Here is a 22,290-nt window from a genome sequence, read left to right as displayed (position 1 = left end):
TACTACTACAGGTTAACTGTTCCCCAGTTTGGCATAGCTCTGTTCACTTGTTATCTTGTATTTAGTGTTTCCGTAACTAGTCTACTTTCGTAGTTAATTTCCTGTGTGATAAACGTATTTTTATGTGTATTGCCATGTCTACTAGATGTTTGTCGATAAGTTAGGATTTTTGTTGTATCTTCAGTATAATACTAGTTATTCCTGTTTATTTCCAGGTATATTTTACCCGGTTTTTATATCCCATTACTCGACAATAGTTCATGACTGTGTCATAGACGAATTCCGTATCTTGTGTTCCGTATGTATCTGTATGGTATTTTGTACTGTATTTTTATTTGTTTATTGTATATCTTGTTGGAGTATTCGGTTGTATTAAGTTCCTACAGGTGTATAATTAATGTAATTACTTAACTTAGTTACTCTGCGGTATTTGGAACCACAAGAAGATTATTTTGTGATCGACATCTACTGCAACTTCAGTGTCCGAGAAGCTGGCAGAAAGAACCTGAGTGGTGATACCAATTCCACACACCGTTGCTACGTGACACTGCATGGCGCTATTCCGTTGCCCAGTCTTCTAGTATTTATTGTATCTAATATTTATGTAGTTTCGATGAGATTAGTAGTAGTATACAAACTGTAGACTTCCACGTCTGGGCTGAAAATATAGTCCAACTAAACTTTGTTGATGCCAACTTAAGAAGAATTTTTGAATTTAATAAGTAACGTTAAATTTATTTCGATTTTTTGATATAACGAAACAAAGAAGTCACAGGGCAAAACAAACAAATCTAAGAAAAATCAGGAAAGTAGGCAAAATCTGAAAAGATTTAAGACGTGCTGATGTAAATTTCAAAAAAATACACGAAAAATAATAGGGCGTAAATACTTTAAGGGTGAAGTTTGAACACGCAATTTTTACTATATATATAGCATACAAGCAAATAAGGAATAGTGTGTGAAGTACAACAAACAAACAAGCGGTGCACAAATTATTGTGATTCTGATCACACGTAACTAATCGTCTACGCTATACTGTACGATAAAAAGGCAGCGTAAAAGTAATAATCAACAACAAACAAAGGGGAATATGACAAGATGAGCATTCAGTTTGTTTTTGTAGCTATTATTGTGCTTGGGCACAAGGCTAGTTGTTTTACCGGTACTCCACAAAAATGATGAACTACAAATCGCCACGTGACAATTTTGTCGCTGCAAAGACGTCATCCAATCCGAGGACTAATAGTTACCGAATGCTTCCATTGTTAACCCCTGTCAAGAAAAAACTAGTTAAAAGTTAAATTTTGTTCAAATGATTATCCGATCTGAACAGTTCAATTGCTCATGGATTGTTTCAATACTCCAGAGTCGGAAGGAACAGGTAATGGCAAAGAGCAATCAGGTGAATCTACAAGAGTTGGTCAGCTTCAACAAAACAAACCGCAACAACATTTTACATCATAGGTGAGTTCAAATTTTGTCTCGATGCCACGTTTTCGATAGAATAATTAACACACGAACAGCTTGGCTACGCGTGAAATTTGTTAATAATTATTGTAATACATTTAAAATGTTTACTTCTACAGGAAGAAATTAAAAATCTTTAGGAACTGCTATCAGAAAGTTTTGAAAAACCTTGAATACGAAGGACGGTTGCAAATATCGAAGTTTGTGAGGTTCGTTCAGCAATCAAGAGCGAGGAAAAAAATGCTTCTTCTTTCGAAATTGATGACAATATTATAAAAGATGACAAAGTTTAATTTTATAATATACCCAAATACTGTGATAACTTATTTTTTGTGACCCACATTCACAACGAAAATGTTGAATTTCTCTATCACCCAAAATGAAATTTTCCATTGACTCATCAGCAATACTTTCCCCTAATCATGTGAGCCTATTAAATCATAGAAAGATTGGGAATGAAACAAGAGAGCTACGCCCAAATATATGGATACGTCTGTTCGCAGTACAGTACGGTGTACCGTAACGTCAGATCACAATCTACAAATATATTCACACCAAGCGAAGCAGTACAGTAGGACACAAAATGGCGTCCGATGTCCGCAGGACGTTTAATGACGTCATAGCAAACAAATCTCACAGAGATAACAGAAATATTTAAAATGAATAAAAGTAATAGCCTTCTGGGGAAAAATTTTATCTTCAACCACTGAAAATTTCAAAGCAATTGGTCCAGTATTCGAAGAAAAATGCGGTTTATTCTGTGTCAAAGAACAACATAATATTGAAACGATCGTTATGTCCACTACGTGTCCAATAAGTTGAACTGAATAATTAGCGAAGTTCAGCAGCTTTGTATTGCAGTTGAATAGTTATTTGCTGCAAATGAATCAACTGATGAGGTAAATGCAAATCTAATACAGCAAGTGAAAAATAACGAATTACAGACAAATGATATTGAACTAGAGAGCAATGATGAGAACATAATTCATTCTCATCCTTAATTACATTTGGAATTACCTGAAATGGAAGTGATCACAGAAAGTAGATATTTGGAAATATTCGATAAAGATAAATTAATTTATCGCGTACAATCAAAATACATTTAAAATTTACATGATAATATTTCATTTCACAAATATAAGGCTTGTACTCCAGTTGCAAATGCGATAAATGATAAGGAATCTAGACAAATCGATAATATAACCACCTCTGTTGTTATGTCCTCTTCAAAAATATTGCACGATCCCACTGTTTCTGTCTTCGTCGACTCAAGGTGTGTTTATGTTACCATATGTATTTGGATCGTCTGATGACACCGATTTTAAGAGGGTACGTTAACGTCTTCTTCCAGCAAAACTTGTATTCGTTGACAAACTTTCTCTACGTACGCTATATACAATATAGTGACGACGTACAAGATTTAAATTAATTTTCCACAGATTTTTATCGAATCGATTAATACATTTGTGTCAGTAAAATGTCACTTGAAGCAAAGTCAGACTCGGATAAAGTGTCTCGGTAACAAAAACGATGTTGTTACTCTGGGTGAAGATGAATCAGAAGACTCAGGGATTCCGGATTGATTGTTTTACTGAACGGCAATTCACAATTACAAGCTTCTTCTCACGTGTAGTGAATGGTCGGAGTCCAGATCCGACAACATAGAATTAAATAAGGGTCAACATAACTGTTTATAAACATAAAAATATACATGCACACAATATGAACACGGACACTATGGTCCGTGACAAAAGTCAAGCTCAAAAGGACTATTAATTTCTCCCAACTCAAATTGAAATACATCCGGGCGTGATGCAAAGTTGCTTCACATGTCTTTATGGACGAATATGCGAAATACTTATATATATACCACTAGTACAAACATTCATATGCGCAAAAAAACGCATCCATGATGCTAAGATAATTTTCTAATTATTATTCTACGAATTTACAAATTTTTTGCAATACATATATTTGAAAATTTGCATTCCGGTTGATCGTATCTTATACGTTCCTCTTATCTAAAGGTTGTCGATGGTAGTTAGTCCATAGATGTAGAGTTTGATATTCGTATTGAATCAGGTTTCGTTGATTAATTTGGTCGTTAAAGCCTGACCAGTTTGGTGCGCTAAATTCTTAGCGCGATATCTATCGACGTTGGCGGTGTAGTGACCGTGTAAGTGAAATTTTGGTGCTTCGTTTTTCAGTACCCTTACAATAATGGCGATATTTACTAGGGCATCTTCATGTACATGAGTTTCCTAATCTTCAAATCGAGTAAACTTTTAAATTTCTGGTGTATTAATAATATGTTTTTTTTTCATGATACGTTCACACTGTGTTGGAAAATAAATGATCGACCACAATCCAAAAATATAAAAGAGCACGGTTGGGAGATTCATAAATCCAACATCAAGAACATCAGCAATTTTGTAAAATCATCCGTACGTCCACTTCGAGTCCAATAAGCTATAAATTAAGTCTTATTGCTCTGAAAACCCCTTGATACATATCATCGTCTGTTGATATTGTCTCCCGATTCATGGCACGTTAGTTTTATAGCTGAGTTTGCGAGATTTGACTACACAAGACAACAGTGGAATTGGGATATCACGGGCATCACTTGTTTACTGCTGTTGACACAGGTCGTCTAAAACGACATGCCAAACGAGTTCAAATTGTATGACACAGAGGTGACACTGCTTCTGTTTGCTAAAGACTGCTAATTTATCAGTAGAGTTCACAAATACGAAGTCAGTATAATATTTAATTTGTAGATGAGTTCAGTTTCATGACTGAGATGGTTTCAATGCAAGGTTCCCAAACTGGAGTACATGTGCCCAGGGATACGTTTCGACTTATTTCAAGCGGTACATCAGATAAGTATGAAGATAATCTTTCAATAACTTCCAATCTGATTTAATATATTTTTTCACATGAGGTTGATAATTTAAAGACATTAGTTTAGCAACTCGTTAGAAAGTCACATTTTCTCCCTAGCAGAAGCTTCAACTACAACTAGGCTACAGTAACGTTACTCACGTATAGTGTGTGTACCAGGTTAGGTCATGATTTTATTCCGATTTTCCTTATTTTAGTTCTATCACGACTTCGGGGACTGTCTGTGTTAGTCAAGTGAATATACCCCCTGTCCATAGGCTTCCCTCCCTTTAAATAACTTGATGTAAAGTAGGCGAACAAACTTACCTCCATATCGGTACACTGCAGAGTCTACATTCGCAGTTCACGTGACTTATTTTGTCCAATCGCAGCACGCAAGGCAATTTTGGAGGCGATCTATGAATTATTTGAAAGGTACTACTTACTATTGAGTTTGGGAAACCCGGTTATTAATTAAAGAAATACTCTTGCAACAGTTTATGCAATTGTAGGCATTGCACCTAATATATGTTGATGCTCGGAATATAAACTGATTCCTGGTCCATTCGATTGTTTCATATTGTGAAGCTTTCTTTACAGAGATAAGAATGGTGTCTTAGAATGTATAAAATGCCTTCTGAAGAACCTAATAATAACGATGTCAATATTAACTTGGAGTGTAGTGGTCAGATATTTACCGAAGAACAATTGGCAAAGAGATATGGTTACCCAAGGGATAATATCAGCACTGGAACAAAGCTGAAAATATTTCTGAAAGACAAATTGAAATGCTCACGTTAGTTGGTTCACAATATACATTGAGTTATCTTGGGGGGCTTAGAGAGTGTTTATTTCTTTGGGGTGATGAAATTGTAATTTTTGAAATAAAAGGATTTTATTTTTTAAAGTCATTATTTCGGTACAACTCTTCAATCAATTCAACTTATTTTTGTTTTTGAGATGGAAGAGGTGAACATTTAGACAATTTTGTTCATTCAACCTTGGACGGGAACTATTTGGGACTGGAATAATTAAACTGATTAAAAATTAAACAAATATCATTATGAAATTTTAAATCGGTTTTACTCCGAAACCAGCTTTTACAATTTCTTGAAAGTGGATAATAATTCAAAATTGAATGCCGAGGCACCTTGATTTTAGCATATCCCGTCTAATGGTTAATCCGGCCCGGATTTTATAAAATAATTTAAATTGAGTTTTATCAATTAACCTCAAAACGAGATAGCGATCGGAGACCGCCGACTTGTCGATTCTCCGAAAAATAAAATTTAAAAAATACCTTGCTAATTATAAAAAAAAACTGATAAAAAAAAAAAAATAATAAAAACAATTAATCGATTAATTAATTAATAACTCACTGATTTTACGACATAATTCATCCGAAATCAATAGGCTTCTGGTCCGAGATATGATGAATGCACATGTAAAATTTGGAGAAGATTCAACCTCGCTTTCGTGAGATATCGCGTACATACGAAAGTGTCTAACAGACAGACAAACAAACAGACAAATACCTATCAACATACTTACCGATCAAGATCGATAAGTAATAATGATGCCTGGATATATATCATGTTATGTGTATCCAATTACGTATATTTACGTTACGTAGGATTCGAGTGTTACTAAAATGATACAGATATATAATGGGGAATATGAAAATGTTTAATATGCTTATCATTTAACAGGCGAAAGAGCAAAACGATTCATCACTTCTTTGGTTCCGATTTTGATTTGGTTGCCACAATATAAAATAAAATCCTACTTGCCAGGAGATCTTATTGCAGGATTTACTGTGGCCATGGTTCTGCTTCCCCAAGGTAAGGTTAAAACTGTTAATAGAGCCACTTTTAGGAAGTTATCAAGCTTATTGTTGTAGGGTTGAATTGCAGGGTCCCAACTCTAAAGTAAATCAAGCATGATTGAAAATACCAGTACAACATAATAATTCAGTCACAGATATTGAGTCCTTTTTGCTTGACATTACGCTTTTTGAAAAAGGTAAGCACCCTTTCCTGGATGCTGCTTAGTTTTCTCATATCAATCCTACCTTCAAAAATAAAACTAAGCTTGAAACAACATATATTTTTCTAGGAATGGCGTACAGTATGTTGGCGTCTCTCCCACCTGTTCAAGGGTTGTATACTTCCTTCTTCCCAGTAATACTGTATGCTTTACTTGGCACATCTAATCAAGTGTCAATGGGAACATTTGCAGTAGGTTGTATTATGGTGGGGGATGTAATAGACAAGGTGAGTTACTTGAAAAAAGTAGTGCCGATACTCATGAATATCGTAGAATTTATGTGAGGATTCTCCACTCGATATACCAAAGCTTTATATAAACAGTAGCTCAAACCTTACAAGTGACTTTAAAGAGTTGTTTTATGGTGTATGCCACTGCCAATAAGAACCCTCGATCTAAATTTATTTTATAAAATTAATTTAAATCATTGAGAATATTCATTTTACAGCATGTTAACGTTGATGATTACTGTAAACAAACGATAACTACCTCACAGCCAATAAACAGCATGGTGAGTTCATCGGAAACTTGGGAAACTACTTCAACTACAAGTTGCAATGATTTATATATGGAACGAAGAATTGAACTTGCAATTGCTATTTGTCTGGCTGTAGGAGTTATACAGGTGTTACATACTTACATACATAACCTTATACAAATATCCGATGAACATTGATTTTCGTGAATATTAAGCAGTTATGCAGTGTCATCTGTTGCATAGTCATTGTCTGGTTGAGAATGAAAAGCTAATATGAATAGAAGTAAACAATGACGCATCGTGTTCAAATATTGTCTGTCTCTGCCCACTAAACTGTACAAAGGTGCCTGTAATGTCACATTGCCATTGGCAGTATCCTGTTAAGAATGATACCCATTTAATGTGGTGCTTGTTGAACACGAAATATAACTATGGATCACGTTGTTAAATTGTTGTTGTTCTTATTAGGGTTGTTCTTCTGAAAATATCGCTGTTCTCACGAATTAATGGACCAAACAATTTTAGATTTCATAACATGTAGAGCCGCGACTGCTACTTAGCTTCTCAAATTTCTTTTGTGCCATAGCGGGCCCCTAACTTCACTATTTATTTATTTTTAATGGTAACACTTTTTAGCCACTGCAACAATTAATTCCGTCACGCTTATCCATCCATTTTCAGAAAATGCTGTATCTAGCCTGCGGTACTGATTCACGACCGTGAAACCATTGAATTTGAGCGCTGTTTTCTTGTTATTATAATTATCATAAAAATTGTGCACAAGCTGCTTTTATCACACGGAACTATTAGTTTAAAAGCCAAATCCAACTTTTGGAATTGGATGCTGGAATATATATACGCTTCAACCAGTGACAGGTTTCCGAAGCCTGCACAGGTTCTTCTATCTAAGGCCTGCAATGTTTAAGTAACCGTCTAAAAGAATTTGATTTACAAATTTACATTAACAAAGATGGCAATGCTCAAATATATGGACAGGAATGCCAAAACGTATGAAATCTTTTACAGTACCGGTAGTCTTCAAATAAAAAATTCCAGGTCAGATTGCTGAAATGCGATCGCGATACCACCACGCGGTGCGCAGTGACGTCATCACAAGAAACTACAAAGTGAAATGCGAATCCCATAGAGCCCACAGAAAGTTTTGAAATAAATAAAAGTAATAGCTTTCCAGCGATAACAACAATCTTTTACGAGAGGAAATTGGTTCGGTAGCTGAAGAGAGAGGCGATTTTTCCACAACATCAACAAGAATACGTAATACAACAATAATTCAACGAAACAATCCATATGTTCACTTCGTGTCCACTAATATGAAATTGTCCGTCTACGTACTTTCAATTTCCCTTTTGCCGCGCTTCTGCCGGAGGCATATTTTATTACTAAAAAACCTAATCAATCCTTTTTCAGAAGGCATAATGTCAGGCAGGTCTCGTCTACGTTTGGTAATCAATACCTCCAATATTGCATACCGCTATTATACGATGTCAGGGATGGTCCCCGCTAGACTCCGCCCGGAACTCCTTATTCGTTTTTCTCATTTTGGATTATTAAACCTTGTTCATTTGCAACTTCTCGTTACTACAGGTTGTAATGTATATTCTACGTCTGGGAAAAGTAACAATGTATCTTTCTGAACATTTGGTTTCGGGCTTTACGTGTGGAGCGGTGTTTCCCGTTCTTTCGTCACAAATCCCAAAACTGTTAGGAATTCCTGTTCAAAAATACAGTGATCCACTTTCGATCATTTACGTAAGTAAGGAGAATTACGTATTACCTGTTGATAAATGAATATGGACCTTTCCCCGACCTTTGACCCCCGAAAAATTCTTCCTATACTTTACCATTGCAACATTTTTGGGGCTTATTTTAAGAGTGGTTTCGCGAGTTGACGGATGTTAAATGGGGTATTTGTTTTTAAACCACCATTTTGATTCATTGCATACAAAAATTTGTTTTTTAAAAGTACCGGTAAAGAATTTTAGCCTAGTATATCACAGCTATTTCTTTACTAATTTTTTATTTCTGCAATTAAATTAAAACTCCTAAGATGACGAAGTGACCATTGAATTATCTAATTTATATTCTCAAATTCCCGAAACACAACTGAAAACTAACGAATAAATTCAAAACGCGAAAACGAGGTAATGTTTACGACCACGCTTGAAAATGTGAGAAAAGAAAAGTGTCTGAGCGGATGCGTAAAGGGGGCATTGTTACGTCACTTTTTGCATCTTGCTGATTGGCTAATGTCACGAAGTAAACAAGAAAGTCGATGCTCGGGCAAAGGTCCATACCCTGACTAGACTGTTTAAGTATACCAAATACAGCATTCGTTGATTAAGAACGTTCAACTTAGTCAGTCAACCGAACCATACACAAATGTATGTACAAGGCACATTAATTAATATATATCACATTTACTCTCTCATTCTGACTCTGAAAAAATTCTTTTCAGACATTCATCGATATGTTTTCAAACATCACATCAATAAATTGGGCTACAGTGATTGTGTCGACGGTATGTTCGGTAGTATTGATTGTCGGAAAGGTAAAGCATTTTAGCATATATGTTTATCAATTAGCAATAAAATTCGACATATTATTCATCCCACATCTTCTGCAATATGGAAAAGTTATAAATCAATTTGTTGAAACTACGGGAGAATTTTATTGGGAAAGGAAACATAGGTGAGATGCAACAACGAAGCGAATTGTATTAATACACGAAGTCTTAATTTGCGGTCGTAATTATTTCTTGGAAAATACAAGATCAATCTAACTATTTTTCGAATTTTTAAACGAAGACACTTTAGCAATAAATTGAATGAATCCTCTGATAGCAATCGTTCACTTGTTTTTGCATAAGTTTCTTTTTATTTGATTCGAATATTTACCCCATGTTTTCTTTTAAATATATATTTATTATATTTAAACAGGTAATAAATGTTCGTTATTACGATAGACTTCCTATTCCGATACCATGGGAAGTCTTTATAGTCATATTTTCTACTATTGCTTCGTACTACGGATTACTTTATGAAAACCACGGTGTTAGTGTCGTGGGTGACATTCCAACTGGGTAAGAATTTCAGTTTTTCATATATAACATCTTTGGTATTGGTATTACACATTGGTCCTGACATTATCGGTCTTATGAGAGTGCGGGGTTTTTCAATTCTGCGTTGTCACAGAGTGTGCCCTCCCGACAGATTTATATGCACATGGCATAGCCCGCCTCGGCAGCGGAGTCATACATCTCAGGTAGTTGTAAGCTGGCCCCTTCTAATCTACAATAAGGTGAGTAACAGACACCTGAAACAAGTCTCGCATAAAATATTTATATAGAAAAGTAGGCTACCTGATATGAAAATCAGAACTTGTTAAATCACACATCAATTTTAGGTTTCAACTCTCAGTACCAGATAGCCACGATATCGGATCTGTTATGCTGGAATCTATACCTGTAGCAATCGTTATATATGCGATCGAAATTTCACTTGCAAAAATGTTTGCAATTAAGAGTGGCTGTGAGATTGATTCAAATCAGGTACTTGATCTAATTTCGATGGCTTGCTTCTTCAAATCAGTTGCGTCATATCATCACAATAGTTGTTGGTAGTTTTTTTTTTGGTAAAAATATATCAGCAGCGATTCAAATTTGATTGCAGTTGTGAATATAGAATCGGGAAAACATCGCTAAATAGGAAATTTTATACATATATATAAATATGTTTAACTTGATGGGTTGAATGAAATTTGGACATTGGATTCGGCAAGGATTCATTTTCGAGATGCTGAATTCGTGAAAAACCCTAACTTCATCCCATGTGTTCTAATTAGCTCATACGTATTCTGCAAAACATTGTATAATTCCAGATTAGTCTTTTCATAATCTTTTTTATTTGTTGCAGGAGCTAATGGCAATGGGTTCTGCAAATATCGTTGGTTGTTTTTTCTCTTGCTTTCCTTGCGCAGTAGCATTATCGCGAACCGCCATCTCGGACGAAGTTGGTGGGAAAACGCAGGTAACTTTTTCGTTGTTTCGTTTCGCTTATTAGTAACTTAATTGTTCTGGTACTATTCAGATCACTGGACTTATAGCAGCATCTATAATACTGACAGTCATTCTGTGGATTGGTCCCTTATTTGAATCCTTACCAGAAGCCGCTCTAGCTGTAATTATTCTTGTGAATATAAAAGGCATGCTTCGACAATTTGAGAGGGTAAGAAAAATTATTTGTGAAAAAAACTTATGTATATATCAAGAATTTTTGAGTGATTTTAAAAACAGTTTTCCTCAAACATACATACTTATTCACTTGCGTATTATTTATGTCACACTTGTGACTAGTAATTGATGATTATGACGTTATTATTGCCAATAAAGATCTCTATCGTCAAACTTATTTTACTGACTTTTCACGTCACTCACTCACTATTGCTTTATGCCAAATTCATAGGGTAAACAAGCACCGCCGCACAGCTCAAATGCTAAAAGAATGAATCACATTTTAATTTGGAAATTGTTACATATATATTTACTTTGTACTACTGAAAGAATCCCGCAACAACACAACTCGGGCCCTATATTGCTAGAGAAATATATTTTTAAATAAAAGAGATCTTGCCCGGTTTATGCTTTCCGGATCAAAAACTGAATACATTTTTGAATGACACCATGATAGCCCATATAATTCCGAAAAAAAACTGTACGTTCCATAATATTAATATATTACAAACAATATACAAAAAAGCATATATATAATCGATATTTTAACAAAACGAATATATATGTATGAATATTTCGTAATGTGTGTTAGTAGGCTAATAATATCTTTTTCCTAAAAGTGATCTAATTTTTATTCCATTTTCAGATAAGGGGTTATTGGGAAATATGTAAACTGGATGCAATAACCTGGTTGGTCACGTGGGCATGTGTCGTGTTTATTGGAGTTGACATCGGTCTCCTCATCGGGGTCGGGTTTGAACTAATTACGGTTGTGTGTAATACTCAAACGTAAGTAATATAAAAGAGTGTGTGACTGTCAAATGTACCAAAATGTTTGACAGGAGTATGAGGTGATTTTATTAACTTATTCAAATACAAGACTTTAGTCGTAAATCTGTAGTCCATATTGTAGTTTTAACTGCAAATCACTGAAAATATAATTTGTTTTGATATTTAGAGCAAATGGTTATGTACTTGGTGAAATAGAAGGAACCGGAAGCTATAAGAATGTGAAAAGATACAAAACAAAAGGAAAAAGTGACAGAAATATTATTATATTTTCATACTCTGGACCTTTGTATTTTGCTAATCTTGAAAGGTAAGATATATTATAATAGGTCAATATACAGGGTGTCTTGAAAGTATACACTTTCAATTTTGATTTGCTTTCAGGCACTCATCATAGAGCGTTTATTTCTTCACAAAACTTAGTATGGATAAGTAATAAATTTTAGGTATTGTTTGCATTTCTTTATCAACCCACTGAATGACAATGAGATTAAACCAAAAACGAGGTGCAAAATCGCTGTTTGGCAAGAAGCTTATGAATCAGTAAAGCAAACTCAGCGCCTCTTCAACAGAGAATTCGGAATTAATTCGGCTCTGGATGTTTTCCTCAGAGCGTTTGCTCCTTGGTCTTTCTGATATTTGTGCATCAACTACAGATCCAGTTTTCATAAATGTACAATGAATTGCACAAATTATTCGTCGTATAGGAGCCAAATTAATTCCAAATTTTCTGTTAAAAAGGTGCTGAGTTTGCCTTACTAATTTATATGCTACTGTTCAAACAGCAATTTTGCACCTCATTTCTTGGTTTAATCTAGTTGTCAGATGAAAAATGCAAACAATACCTAAATTTTACTACTCATCTATCAGATTTTTTTCCGCCATATTTGGGATTTTAAATAAGGTTTTATGCAGTATAAACATCATCAAAACTAGAATCTCTGTGTATCCAATTTATACCTTTTTTTGAAGTATATAATGTGTTAAACCATACGTTAAATTTACAAAAGTATTTGACGGAACATATAATAACAATCTGTAATATTTTCATCAGATTTCGAAGCCAATTTTGCAAATCTCTTGGATTCGACCCAACACGCAGTAGTGCAACTTCCAAAGAACGCCAAGGGAATTCGAAAAAAAGCAGTTTGTCAGGCGTTCAAAATGAAGGATTCACTCTCGAAAGTGCAAATTCCAACGAAGAAAAGGATAGTGGAATAAACACTATTTCAAGTACAAATAGTTTGGAAACAAACACAAATATAAATTCCTCTGTGCAAGCTGACAGCACTGTAATGTCGTCATCATTTTCTGACGTCGATATTGGGAGCGAAGTCACCCACGTTATTCTGGATATGTCTGCATGTTCTTATATCGATAATGGTGGAGCAAAACTCATCAAATCAGTATTTACATCACTGAAAGCGCTTGATATTCTTTTTATGCTTTGTCACTGCAATGGTATGACAAATCGTTTTCTTTTTTATGTTTTGTATTGCGTACCTCAACTTAACAGACATATATATATATATATATATATATCTTAGAGTTGGTGTCCGAGTCAAATGTGTGAAATATGTTATAGATATAGACGGCCATGGTTAGAGAAACAAGCATATGAAACCAATGTTTTGAACAAAAAAAACAAGAGTTCCGCGATTAAATACTAAAAGACGTTACGTGTGAACCTCATCATAATGAATGAATTTAAAACAACTGAAAGATGTCGTGCAACCGGTCTACTTTGTGATTACGGCCTCTGTGTTATAACTCATATAAATCAATTTTTATATACAAGCCACTTTTTATCTTCTCGTCAACGTTTCAGATATGTTTTTGCAGTCCTGCCTTTGCAGTCCAATAAGATTTATTAATCTTGCTGCACGCTATCTAATCTTGGTTACTATCCCATTTTTTCACAGAATCCGTGAGAAAATCGCTGGGATTTGTTTTTAAAACAGGCAAGCCACCATTCTTCTTTTCATTGGATGGAGCTGTTTCTCATGCAAGAGGAGAGATTCTCCTCAACATCGATGATCATGGCAATGTTATTGAAGATACCAATGTAAAAAGAATTGGCACATTGTTTTGAAGCGGCATCATTTCCTCACGCAATGATCTCACATTGTAGTTTTGTTCTTTGCAGTATTACTTTATTAGTAAGAAAAAGATTTTTTTCTAATCAATGATATGACATAGAACACACATAAATCAACATGTAAGTTCATTCAAATTCATTTATAATCATTCTTTAGTTTATTCAGTCAAAAATTTCATGCCATTACAATTATATACCAATACTACCAATTGATTCAATATAATATATTTTGTAAATGGCACACACACTTTGAACAATTTCAATGTTTTGTTATAAATATAAAAAAATATATTTAGCAATCATTCGTTCTGCTTATCATGAGAACTGAGTTTTGTCGTCAGGTGGCGTCACAGAGTCAAAAAATTGAACCTCTTTAATATTCGTCTCTGTGTAATTATTTTTATTGAGATAATTGTGCCAACAAAATCAATCGGATTCCAAAATAATTTTGGATGGGAGTCCACAATAATGTCAGATCGTACTGTAATAGATTATTTAACGAACAAATGATCGTAATGATTTTATTACGATTGAGTCCATACGCAAATTGAGTTTCAACCATCTTAGCAAAATTTGGTACCGCTCAAAGACATTTTTACAAAATCATTTTATATTTCAACCTAATTGTTTTGTCTATTCCGTCCATCTTACCTCGAGCCTCGAGGATTTGTTATAAAATTCTTCTAATTTGAGCTACTGTAACTGAAATTGTTGTTATTATATTCATATGACACGAAATATAAATATGGATCAGTTTGTCATTATGTTGCTGTTCTTGTTAATTAATCTTTTCTTCTTCTGGTAAAGTAATCGCTTCTCTCATTAACTACTAAAACAATTACTTTGAAATTTTCAGCGCTTGAAGATTGTGTTTTTTGTTGAATGCTATCACTTTTATTTATTTCAAAAATTTCAGTGGGTTCTGTGGGATTCGTTTTGTGTTCGATGACGTCATCGGAATTAAAAATAGCGAATTTCATGGCGGTTCCTCGTTAGTGGTCAGGCAAAGTCGTGATGACTGCAGTACCAATAGACAACTGTGACAGATTGCATACCCGTAATACTTAGTTTTCGCCTTTGCGTCCATATATTTGAGCATCGCTTTCTAGTTATATATTACATTGGTTCGGCACAACTTACCCCATTTATAGCCTGGTTTAAGTGGTGACGAACCTCAGAATCTTTACCCTGTGATTATATCGTAGTTAGGATGTTTTGCAATCCGATAAATCATTTCGTATATTCAAACTTGTTATAAATATCAGACTTTGAACTAACATATCAAATACAGATTTTTACAATTAAAATACATTTGGCGCAGCTTAATGTAGCGTTACAATTGTGGAATATGTCATCGGCACATTTTTCCGAATTTTTCATATTTAGCCCAGAGGTTTTTTGCAAAATGGCGAACATCTTTTGGGTTTTCAATTGATATACGTTTTCTCATGTTGCAATGTGACAGACATTTGCCAACTCTTTTCTCTTTTCTACTTTTATTTAAACTGTCGTTACCCCAGTTGTACGCAATGCAATAGTTCGATTTCTACTTTATACTGCAAGCTGAAAACATGCAGGATTTTTTATCTGAGAAAATCTTCGCCTACTGTTCTCAATTTAATCTCCCCTATCTGATAACAATCTACTCCTCGATGATGCGTTAAAATGAGTTGAAGGCAATCGATGTGCATTTGTAGAGGTGACTCACACAAATTGGGTTCGCATTCCATAAAATGGTTTTCTCACATTAAAATTTCCAAATCCATTGCAATTGTATTTGTTCGTGAACGAGAACTAGAATGCTTAAATTTAAACAACCAACTCTGTATACATTTTTCAATATTTTATTCAATATTTATCTATCTGTATTGACGGAATATTGAATATAAACTACAGCTTTTTATTATCGATTCTTTACCTATTTTTATTCTGTTAACGTCTGTGATTCAACACACCATTTTAAATTTATATCAAACGCATAATTCTAACATGTTTACGTTTAGGTTTTATAAAGACATTTAAAAAGAACGGTAATAACCAGTTGAATGCATTGAACGCACTAAGATGAATTTATTTCTGCGTTTTGTTATCCAAATTAGTTAAACGTATGCTCTCAACGATCATCTCTTTTTAGTTGAAGGTTATTGATTAGTATTTCTTCTAATGGTATAATCTTTCGTAAATCAACAAATCTTCCATATTAATACCTGGCCCGAAGTATAGTAAGATAACATTGATAAATATACATTTGAGTACGCATTGATTGATTTTTCTCTATTTTACTAAAACTTTTACAAATTTACCTTTTGAATCTTGAACAAGCATTGGTATGTTAGGATGATTTTTGGAATTTATATAATGTAAATAAATATTATATGTTAACTTTATATAGATAGACAATTCGAGATAGAAAAGTGCAATGTAAAACGGTGATAAATTAAAAATAATCTGGTTTATTATAGGCCTATTGCAACGAATATTGTGAAAATTTAAATATTTGCTTTGAAATATGTAAAGATAAGGTTGAACAAAAATGGTAGTAAATTTTAAATTGTGTCGTTTTTACCATACTATTTTATAATTGCATTGTTTGTTTCCTCGATTTTTGAAAAGGAACATATGATATATTTAGAAAATAATAGACGAGTCTTTAGTTGTTATTATAAATTTCTGATACTGATATATAAACATACATATATGAACGACTACCTGTGCTATCAAAAATATTTGCGAAAAACATAATGAAAAACAAAAGAAAAAAAAATTACGTTTTTCCTATACGGAACGTGTCAAATTTCATTCAACCATTCTGTTTTTTTCTTGATTGAAATGATATTACGGAATTTTTAAGTACTTCCTTCTTAACAGAGGTCAAATGTCAAACAAATTGCTTTTTTCAGCTCAAATCATCGTGTTACTCACATTTGCAATTCAGCTTTTGTACTTTACGGAAGAGGGATACGGTGAATGTTGCGTCAGTCATTAGACGTGAATTCATCATCAGACCTCCCACAAATGTCTGAAAATTCGTTATGATTAATATGGGAATTTTGAGTAATATTTCTTCTTTTCGTTTTAAATCTGCAGTAAATATATTTTTTAAAACTTCACAATTTAAGATTCTAAAGTCGATCGCATCGTTATAGTTACCTTCCTCGACATCTGATCAGGTCACTTTTCGTTTTTTCTACCCCAAAAGAAAGACGAAGGTCTCATTTATACCAGTTAGCTTAAAATAAAGTACTTCTTCTGATTGATACTGTGAAAGAAACATGAAAGCGGCAACCCTAACAGCGAATTATACATGATCAAAATAAATTAGCCATCTTCGTCAGTATGGATACACATCGTTAATTTTATTAGAAAAGTTCTGCTAGTTATGCAATTATTCTCACCATGAATCTTATAATTCGTTTTAAAGCATTAGTTTTCCACAATGATTTTTTGAGGAGATTTAACTTCTTAAGAAAGGTGTTTTATCATCTTTAAAGTTGTAGAAGGATTTTCTGTCTGAGACATCTTTATCGCTTATTTTGCGGTGTTGCAAATTTATCCATGGTAACAGACTGAATTAATATCTACTCACGCTTGAACATGTATGGTTTTAAATTTTGATGGTAGAACAAAGCAGGGGTCGGAAAGATGAAGTAAAACTCGGGAGCCTGAAAAAATGACGGTAAATTTGGCGTGACTGAAAGCAGGTGACGATGGATGGAAAGGTTACGTGGATAATCAATTTTTTGCTGAATTTTCTTTTCAAAATGCTCATTTACCTGTGTTAAACATATTACTATTATTGAGTATATTACTTACACAACATTACATGAATGCAGAATGAAAAGTACAATGTTAGCCCATACACCAAAACTGTAGGTAGTTATAAAACATGTGTATATGGGAAAGAGTGGTTTTTTATTGTTGTTTTCTGCAAATTTAAAGAAATGAACTTGATGATCTTTGGATATTACATCCATCTAGTTATTTTCTGATTTGCCGACTTGGACTGTTCATTATTATAGTTCTTAAAATGTGACTTTGTGATGATGTTCAGTGAATATATGATTATGATGTTGCATTTAGTAAATCGTATAAACATAATTTTAATTAATAAAGGGCATTAATACAACACAATGAGAAATCAAATAATTGTTGGCCGGTATAAACCGACTACTTTGAATAGAATACTTGAGTTTTAGAGGTTCTGAAACGTTATTTTGGACATTTCAAAATATTTATACTCGCAAATATATAGACAGTATATAATATTCTACAATCATATCATTCATCACTTATTATAGAAATCAGAAAAAAAATATTGTTTTTTCTGTTTAAGCGTTTCATACATCTGTCACTGACTCAAGTTGAATAGCATCAAGGTAAAAGTAATATTTCATATTTTAAAATCTTTATAAAGGAATATTCCGTAACGGAATTTGTTTGGTAATTGACTTCGCCATTTTGTTCGTTGGCACCACAAACTAGGCATAGCTATAAGTTGTGTATTATTCGAACATTCACACTTGACGGGTAAGGGCAAATAATTAAAAGTGTCTGCTTCATTCTTCGCAAATTAAATAATTATTTATACATTTTTTATTTATATTGTAAATTTGAAGATGATATAGAGAGTTAGAGTTGAGATGTGGAGAATTATTCTTTTATACTACAATATTTGAAACCTTTTTCTCATATGACTCAAGAAATAGGGATGAAGTTACATAAAAAAGACACATTACGTGAATAACTGTTAGGTATATAGGTATTTTATATATATTGAATAAGAAAACTCTGCTAAGAATCAAGTCACGTTAACAATTTTTGTTGACTACGATTTTTTTTTATGTTTTCGTTCATAGTATTTGAACTTGTAAGATACAGGTAATCCATAGATGGAGAAACTATAGCGTTAGTATTTGTGTTGAGTGATGGGATTTGTAGTTAGTGTACTGCACTAAATTTCACTTACACATTGATACAACAAAATAACGAAATCGCAAATTAAACACTGAACAGCTTAATACTTTTCATTTTAATGTTATATTTACAAATGTGCCCAGATTTCAAATAAATAATTTATATATAACAATATTTATATCATATAAAAACAAATAAAGATCTATTTTACATAATAAACATAAAATATAAACTTCATGAAAGGTAAATTTGAATCTGAAACTGGGTGTGTTTGGGTATATAAGTGAGGTATAGCTTTTTTATTCTTATGAAGTGTTCACAGTCTGGGTCTTTCACTTTGTCACCTGCCATGTGCACAATTCCAGATATACAAATATAAATCTAGCTTGATTTTTAAAGTAAAATTTACAGAAAGCAACAAATTTGACAGAGAGTTAGCAATTAGGAAAGATAATGTTTTTTTTAAAAATTGAATGTATGAAACCTTGCATGAAGAAAATTTATTCCTTCTATAATTTTTTATCGTTAAATCGAATTTCCAATCACTTCAATATTTCAACATACTCAAATTTATCACAAAAATTCTTTGAAAAAAAAACTATGTCATTAATCACAAATATTAATAAATCATATTTAATGATAATAATACTTCTTCAAATTTGACTTTTGATACTATTGATTGGATGGGAGTGCACTTCACGGAACACTTTTGTTGTTTCTGACTCTCCACTTAAACGACCCCTTGTTGTATTTGCCGAGTACATGATACCCGAAGAAATTATATTCATATTTTTATTGTTGTATATATATTTAATATATTGAATAAAATTCGAAAAACTCCAACAAAACGTTTGGATCTAATATGGATACCCAAATCCTCATAAGTCCTGATTAATTGAGCATTTTCTGGTATCTATAATTGAAAGGTATCATGTAATTATTGTCGATATAACGTGGCACATGGCAAAATCGAACCATTTGAATCTATTTTGTGGTGTACCATGTTTGTTCAGTGAGAAGAACATATAATTTGTATTCCGAACCAGGTGTAAAAGGCACGGCAATTGAAAATTTGCAGTAAAAACATGTTTCCATAGGGCGACGGAGTCTAATGTTCTCGCAGTCCCCTAAAGCAACAATTTCCCGCCTCTTGTTTTTATAGTTCGCACCAGCGCAATTGCGACCCACTATGAAGTGCCTATCATTTTAAATGTATGAATTTTATATTGATAATTTTTTTGAAATATTTATGACGTCATTAACGAAATGTCATGTGATTGAAAATAATAATTATAGATTTTGGTATAAATACCAAGAAACCCAATTGGGATGATTAAATCAAAAAGAAAGAATGATAAAGCTTATATCAGATTTGAAATTTTCCCCTTTTAGGGTAAAATGATTTACAACCATGTGAAAATGTTTTATTGGTGATGAAATATAATCTAGTCTAGAGTTTTGGATAACAGGATGACATAAACATTTTCAAACAGCTCGAACGGATAATAGCAACAATTCAAAACACTTATCACAATTATACAAGTAATGAGTTTGGTATAATGGGCATACCTCATAAATATTTTAAAAAAGTGGAAAATCAATCACAAAAAATTAATTTGAATCACAAGATACAGTATCGTGAACGTAGAACGGTTACATGCGTAGTGCAACATAAAAGTATTAATGTCCAAAACATTTTAAACATAATTTTTTTGCAACAGTCTTCAAATGCCAATCGATGGCGTTTGTTTTAGGTTGATCATTAAAGTACATAACATTTTCTCATTATAGTTTTCAGCAAATTAGGTTCGTTATTTGAAATTGTTTAGAAAAACGCAAAATGTTTTTAGATAAAGGTCAAGGGTTCAAATATTCATTCGCCTTTTCTTGATGAAATTCGTGGTCATTTAAGAAAATATTGTGTAAACTACACATACGTCCAGTCGTCCCTAATTACATGTTAACACAAGTCCAGAAATGCATAACACAACAGCACAGCTTATTAGGTCCAGAACATTTACAAAAAAAATCTTTAAAAGCATTTTAAATTGGGAAATACTACAGATTGTTTCTTGTGAGACAAATATTTATATTCGTCTGCCAAAACTCGATGATATTAGCACCCACAGACTTTGCTCCATCCAGTGTGACAAAATAATTCCCTGGTCACATGATCGAATTTTGACTAAACTTACCGAAGTCAGTTTTCGCCATATTGTTTTGTCCCCTTTTCGCGCAGTCGGTTGGAGAAGTAAGTACTCGATTCAACAGTGTGTCCAGACATATACATGTCACGGTACTTGTTCAAGACGAAATCTGATACGATAGTGGACGTATCGTTGGCCTTGTAGTAGCCTGTTGTCTCACGCTTAAATATTTTCTGTCTTTTCTTGGTGCATGATGCACTTTGATGGCCGGTCACCTTTGACACGCAGGATTGCAAACGCAAGTTATCATAATAACGAAAATGTCCAGCACTCGAAGAAATGCGTCTACCATCAAATGTTCAGTAGCTGATGAATGCCTCGTTTTCGAAAGATAATTAAAATTAATTAAAATAGATCGGCGATTGTGTTATGTCTTCCGGGGTCGAAGGTTTGCCCATGAGATGATTACTATCATGATTCATTCGTAGTTCTTTGCATGAAAAGTTGGTTGTAAACAAATTTGTTTTAATTTTTACTTAGCGAACGATAAAATAAATCAAGATACGTAATTTATAATAATATAACCGTAAAATAATGTTTTCAATCAAAACATGCAAAACGGAAATTGAAATAATAGCAAGGCTATCATATTTATAGTAATGTATTGTGTAATATGATGTAAACAGTATGCTAATATTTTGGATCCTAACTCAATACCTGAAATAAAGATATAAACAACATTTTCCTGTATTCAATACAGGAAATTAAAATCCATTCAATTATATTTTGTGTTATGATTAATCAGCATTAAAGGATGAATTATATAACATTTTTTGTGTTGCGAATTTTCAAATTTTTCATAAAAATTTCTGGGTAACGAACTGTAGTTTCTACATTAAAGTTAGTTGCTTTCCACTCAATTAAAATAGCAATTATTCGACACTTGCAATTATTCTTTATCTTGGGAGATATGTCAGATAGAAATCAGTGAAATTTGAAAAGGAAGTAAACGGAGAAAAAGTAGAAAAACAAAAACGAGAAAACATTCATATATTTCAAAACCTTACTCAGAAACAAACAAACATAAAGTATCTGTACTTTAAAATATATTCTTAAACTTGTTAGGATAGCTGACTACGCGTCGTTGATGGTTCATTGGCACCATTTTGTCAGCTGTGTTTCTTTGTTGTCTGAGAGTCTACACAAACCATACTACTCGTAT

At 33.2% G+C, this 22,290-nt stretch overlaps 1 protein-coding gene across 2 annotated transcripts; it reads left to right on the top strand.

The window, feature by feature from the left end:
• Window positions 1-4,264: 4,264 nt before the first annotated feature.
• LOC120347144 (prestin-like) lies at window positions 4,265-16,793 on the top strand. 2 transcript variants are annotated; one of them, XM_039417013.2, is made up of 14 exons: window positions 4,265-4,350; window positions 6,057-6,188; window positions 6,463-6,620; window positions 6,842-7,018; window positions 8,477-8,641; window positions 9,348-9,440; window positions 9,829-9,971; window positions 10,295-10,439; window positions 10,804-10,917; window positions 10,978-11,115; window positions 11,767-11,909; window positions 12,079-12,219; window positions 12,964-13,370; window positions 13,832-16,793. In XM_039417013.2, the coding sequence occupies exons 1-14, from the start codon at window positions 4,302-4,304 to the stop codon at window positions 13,999-14,001; spliced, it is 2,175 nt and encodes a 724-aa protein (XP_039272947.2). In that variant the 5' UTR covers window positions 4,265-4,301; the 3' UTR covers window positions 14,002-16,793. The 2 variants fall into 2 exon arrangements, with proteins under 2 accessions (XP_039272947.2, XP_039272946.2); XM_039417012.2 differs by lacking the exon at window positions 4,265-4,350 and adding an exon at window positions 4,952-5,143.
• The last annotated feature ends 5,497 nt before the right edge of the window (window positions 16,794-22,290 follow it).

Source organism: Styela clava, chromosome 11 (genome assembly GCF_964204865.1).
Source record: "Styela clava chromosome 11, kaStyClav1.hap1.2, whole genome shotgun sequence".
Taxonomy (NCBI): Eukaryota; Metazoa; Chordata; class Ascidiacea; order Stolidobranchia; family Styelidae; genus Styela; species Styela clava.
Note: the sequence above shows the minus strand (reverse complement) of the source record. Positions and strands in the feature narration are given on the sequence as shown.